This window comes from Elgaria multicarinata, chromosome 7 (assembly GCF_023053635.1).
Source record: "Elgaria multicarinata webbii isolate HBS135686 ecotype San Diego chromosome 7, rElgMul1.1.pri, whole genome shotgun sequence".
NCBI classification, from domain to species: Eukaryota; Metazoa; Chordata; class Lepidosauria; order Squamata; family Anguidae; genus Elgaria; species Elgaria multicarinata.
This window is the reverse complement of record NC_086177.1, coordinates 41649143-41655000: the sequence shown is the minus strand read 5'-3', so window position 1 is coordinate 41655000 and position 5858 is coordinate 41649143. Positions and strand designations below refer to the sequence as shown.

At 36.9% G+C, this 5858-nt stretch overlaps 1 protein-coding gene across 1 annotated transcript in view; it reads left to right on the top strand.

Moving 5' to 3' along the window:
* Nucleotides 1-3379, top strand: part of SALL3 (spalt like transcription factor 3) — a 20805-nt gene extending 17426 nt beyond the window's left edge. Inside the window, exons 2-4 of the mRNA XM_063129800.1 lie at nucleotides 1-136; nucleotides 353-693; nucleotides 2947-3379. The exon at nucleotides 1-136 is cut by the window's left edge and continues 2810 nt beyond it. Of these exons, the coding sequence (XP_062985870.1) occupies nucleotides 1-136; nucleotides 353-693; nucleotides 2947-3378 (909 nt within the window). The 3' untranslated portion in view covers nucleotide 3379. The remainder of the gene's footprint in view (nucleotides 137-352; nucleotides 694-2946) is intronic.
* The last annotated feature ends 2479 nt before the right edge of the window (nucleotides 3380-5858 follow it).

Sequence of the window (5858 nt, the reverse complement as noted above, 5' to 3'; positions counted from 1 at the left end):
ACAGAAAAACCTGACAGTCCACCGCCACCTACTGTTGAAAACGGAGGTGCATTGGATCTGACAGCCACCAACCCGGGAAGGCCAGTCATCAAAGAAGAAGCTCCTTTTAGCCTGCTGTTCCTGAACAGAGAACGTGGTAAGTTTAAAAGTACTGTTTGTAATATCTGTGGCAAGCCTTTTGCTTGTAAGAGTGCATTGGAAATTCACTACCGCAGCCATACTAAAGAACGTCCATTTGTATGTACAGTCTGCAATCGTGGGTGTTCCACTATGGGTAATTTAAAACAGCACTTACTGACACACAAATTAAAAGAGCTGCCTTCTCAGTTATTTGAACCCAACTTTACTCTAGGTCCCAGCCAAAGCACTCCTAGCCTGGTCACCAGCACTGCGCCTACTATGATCAAAATGGAAGTGAATGGTCACAGCAAGTCGATCTCATTGGGTGAGGTTCCGTCGCTTCCAGCTGGAATCCAGGTTCCTGCTGCACCACAGACAATGATGAGCCCAGGCATCACTCCTATGCTGGCACCCCCACCACGTCGAACTCCCAAACAACACAACTGTCAGTCATGCGGGAAGACCTTCTCCTCAGCAAGTGCACTACAGATACATGAACGCACCCATACTGGTGAAAAGCCATTTGGTTGCACAATCTGTGGTAGAGCTTTTACCACAAAAGGGAATCTTAAGGTAAGAAGGGAGTCTTCAGTATTTGAACAACATTTTAAGAATATGAAAGTTGTAAGAATGAGAAGTTCAAAGTGTTGAAACTGTTCAAAAGTTTCTCTTGTTTTTTCCTCATCCAAATCAGGAGAGGGGGAACTGAAAGAAAATGATGGTTATATTGTGATGTTCTTACATTATGTACTGGCAATGTTTGGGTGTCAGCACAAAACCAGAGTTTAGCATGATGAGAACAAACCATAGTGAAACTTGGGCTCATGTGCTCTTCACTTCCCTGTCCTCTACCAAACTTTAGTAGCTTCTCTACTAAAGAGAAGCTTCTGCTTCCTCTTTAGATTGACTGTAATAGGTTTTACATCTACACCCTAAACTGTGGTTAATCTTAACGATGGACACTGGGGGAAAAAGCACCTTCATAAACCACATTTTTAAGTTGTCCTGTTTCCACTAACCATAATTAAGATTAACCATACCCAGCAAATTGTGGTTAATATGAAATGGAAATCAAAGGTTTCAAACTCCTCACTGCTGTGGTGGAGGAGTATGTGTGGAGGAAGGGGGTACCTGGGCCTGAGACTCACTGTGTCTTGTTCTCATCATGCTTCGCTAATGTATTTCTTTCTCATTTTTCCATCAAGAGTCACTTATGTTATGACCCTGTTCAGACAACACACTAAGCCAAGGCGGTTAAGCATTTTGGGCTAAACATTATGGCTTAGCATGTCATGTGAACCCTTTTCTAATCATGGAGGCTACATAGCTACAGTTTAAACTCATTCACTAACCATTCGCTGCAAAAGTGTTAATGGCCTAACCATGGTTTAGCATGTTGTCTGAACAAGCCCAAGTTAAGTTGTGTGATGTCCAAACACAACTGTTCTGAACCAATTAAAGGAATAAATGTTTTGTGACTACACATTTTTAACACACTTTTAAAAATCAGTTGCCCTTTTAAATAGTGTTTCAAGAATTATTATTTTTCTTATTAATGGCTTCTTTAGTCTAGCATTATGGTAGAATGAGTGTATAAAAAACTCTGATATTAAAAGTATGCATATACATTATTTAAAAATGCTCCCAAAAGATAGTTCAACCCAGCATATATGAACAAGTATTATGTCGATCCCAGATTTGTGTGTCTTCTTTTAAAAAATCTTTAAAAATCTGGTAATATCAAATCATATTTGAACCCTTCTGCTACCTGCTGCTCATACCAAATTAACATATTAAGGATCAGTCCTCCAGGGTTACCAAGTGCTCTGTAGGAAGTTCCTGTTGCACTTCGTGATTTTCAACTTATAATATCCAAAGACAGTGCAGGTATTTTATTTGTTACTAGTGTTTAAAAAATATAGCGTTGTGGTACCATCTTTTATCTCTACATAACCTAGGTAAACAAAATAAGATTACAGGAAGTAAAGACGGATCCCCATAATTCACATTAGTCCCAATCCAATTAAAGTTAGTTATGATAAAGCCCCATAGAAAGCAATGGGACATAAATTAGTGGTGACTAATTTATCTGTTGGTTTCTATGGTATTTCATTCCAACTAACATGACTTGATCATGCAAATAAAATGTACTTCTGCTTATTTGGGAGGGCAACAATTGTCCCCTATCCAGTGCCCCCAGAAAGCGCCTATAGAGATTACCTGACCATCTCGGTTTTCAGGGGGCATAAAGGGTTGTATATTTGAGTGAATCAGCAATGCCTTTCTGATTATGTAGCAATATATTTGCATTGAGGCCATCCTATGGAGAAAATAAAAGAAATAAATAGTTACTGGAGAACCAAGAAAAATGGAGAACTGTTCGTTTTATTTTAAAATTATGTACCATGAATGTTTATGGGTGGGTGTCTAAACCTGCAATTTTCTGCTCAGTTGCATTGCAGTAAACCCATGGAACATAGGGGCTTACTTCTAAGTAAACATGCTTAGGAGTTCGCTGAGGCAATAAAAGTCTTCCAAATATCATTTAATCTTTTTGTGTAATTCTTTTGCACCTCAGAATTTTATACTTTATTTTTAGCTTTGTTTGACATGGGAAATGCGATTATTATTTTTACACTTTTGATGCAAATTGTAGATGATTTAATAAAACATAGACGGTTGAAATTATTATTCCTGCATTTCAAATATAAAATGTTGTCTTTTAAAATTAGTTATGTAGATCTCTTTATAGATTATGTAGATAAAAAGTGGTTGGGCTTTTGCTTATTTGCCAATCTTTTTTGTTTGTTTGTTCTTCCTTTAAAGGTTCATATGGGAACTCATATGTGGAATAATGCCCCTGCACGGCGTGGCCGTCGACTGTCTGTGGAAAACCCCATGGCTTTGTTAGGTGGTGATGCTCTGAAGTTTTCAGAAATGTTCCAAAAGGATTTGGCAGCTCGGGCAATGAATGTTGACCCAAATTTTTGGAACCAATACGCTGCAGCTATTACTAATGGACTTGCAATGAAGAACAATGAAATTTCTGTCATACAGAACGGAGGCATTCCCCAGCTCCCAGTAAGTCTAGGCGGAAGTGCCATTCCGTCTTTAAGTAACATTACCAGTGGAATGGACAAAGCTCGCACCGGGAGTAGCCCTCCCATCATTGGTTTGGACAAAACAAGTTCTGAAACTGGAGCCAACCGCCCATTCACAAGGTTTATTGAGGATAATAAAGAGATTGGCATAAATTAAAAGGCATTCATTACAAGTAACTGTTGGACCACTACTCAACATAACATTTGTTCTTTCATGTACAGTTTTGGGAGTTAAGCCTAGGTTCCCTTTAAGATTTTATCCCATAGCAGAAATACATAACTTTGTGTCTGCTGAAAAGTTGTCTTGCAAGATTTGCATGGTACTACTTTCAACAGTGAGCGGACTGTTAGTAAGAACTTTGGGACCTTTTTAATTTAAGCAAGTGATAAATCATTGGATAACTGCATTAGGGACTGGAAGAGGCTAAATTGTTTCCATTTTGTTCCTTAACAAAACAAAACAAAATGCCACAAATTTAGTAAAAGGGAACTTCACAATGGCATTTCAATCCAGCACCTTCTTTGCTGGTTTTGTCCCACTCAGCTAGAAACTTGAACTATGTTTTTAGAAATCCTCTAACATTCAATAAGTGATTTAGTACCCTTATGCTGTGTATGATTACAGTATTCTTGTCTGTAGTATTTATAATGTAAAGATAATGCGGGTAACAGACAATATACTAGCCCCATCCTTAAATGAAGCTTTTGTACTGCAAAATACACCTGGCTATGTGATTTTTTTTAAAGCAATTTTTGTTTTACTATAAATGAGTGGTTTATTTCAATGCAGGCAAAATTGTGAAGTTTTATTGGGAAAGATAGCATGCTTTTCATGTGCAAGTACCTGTCAGTAACAAACCATTTTAATTTAAATATTTGTAGCTGCTATGTGGACAGTTGTTCTATTAAATGAAAAATGTAGTGTGGACTTCAGTTCATGGTTGGAAAACAAGTTACAGACAAACCTTATCACCATAGATTATTCACAACAATATAAGCAGTTGTGAGTAAAACACTTCATGTTATCAAAGGCTGTACAATAAAAAAGGCAGTGTTTGTATAATGTGGTTGCAAACTCTTAATTTATACTATTGCACTTTTAGTATTTTATATTTAGGGAGGTTTGTCTATAATTTGAATCTGAACAAAGATGTAAACTATTTTATAAATAGTCCTTTGGCTTGAGGAAAAAAGTGTGTGTGGGATATTTTGTTGTGTTTGTCTTTAAGGTCAAACAGTATGAGAGATCTATGCTCCTTTAAACAGGAAAGCCACTAAGAACTGTCAGATTCTTGGATATAATGGGGCCTGCCATTTCTTAAACCGAAATGATTCATTTAACTTTTCTATAAGCCCACCCTCCAACAGACCTTTGATATGTTAATCTTAGGGCTGTGATATCAGTGCGAGCCTAGGAGAGGCTAAAGAAAACATTGTGTAGGCTTAATTTTGCTGTAATCTGTTCTGTCTCTTTCACTCCCACCCACAAGCTAGATGCTGACTGCTTAATAGCACTGGTATGTAAAGCAAAACAGAGAACAAAAATATTAAGTATCAGTTGTAACTTGTACGTAAATTTCCAATTCTCACTGTTTGTTTAAAAATATTCTGAGATTTACTACAAAGCACAATGTACTCTGATTACTCAAATATAATTTTCAGTTGTTTTAAGCATTGTTTAAAATTGTGACTAAAGGGAATGTTTCCACTCTTAAGCTAGGGTGCTGGTGAGGCTGGGGCGTAATCAAAACTTGAACAGTAAATGTTTTGTGTACTACCTCATTTTTGTGCATTACAAGCATGGTGGAGTCTGACACTATGAACTTCCGTCCAACAAAATTGTTCAAGGGACATTATGGGTAGCTGGGAAACAGCACAAGATGTTTTATGCCCCTGAAGAAAGAATCAGACAGTGAGGTCTTCTCAGTTGAGACTGGAAAAAAAATAGGACAATCTTTTTCTCATGCAACAACAACAAAAAAAAACATTACTGTAAGAGGATGGACTGTTTCTGCCATCGTGTCATTGAACGAAAAGTTTAAAAGACTTATTAGTGGTTTGTTTCTGTTTTGAAATGAACAATGAACTATTACAGCTCTGTTTTCTACAGCAATGATACACAGAATATATACAATCACATATAGGTGCATATATATATATATATATATATATATATATATATATGTAGGTATGTGTGTGTGTATATATATATATCTATATATAGAAAATAAACATCCTTATATTATAACACCTTCTACCATCGGTGACTACCATTTGTGTTTGGGGTGTTTCAAAATTGGGAAAGAAAGAAAACTGAGGTGGCTTAATGTTGCTGTTTTTCAGCAAATGAATGTTTTTATTTATCTGTGTCTATTTCTGGTGTGATATTATTTTTTTGGTTTAGTATTTGGTACCATGTAGTGTTATCTCTTCTCCCTAAAGGATGTGCATAACTTAAAAAGAGATGTAAAGTGTTGTAAATAAGATGGCTGATGAAGGTACAGTAAGACTGACCCCATTTTGTATTCAGGGTTAGGTCATTCCTCTCTGCATGGTGAAGAGAGACACTATTTTTATACTGCGATGCCATGTAGGGCTAGGAGCCTCCCTGAACCAGCTGGGAATTGTTACCTAGAT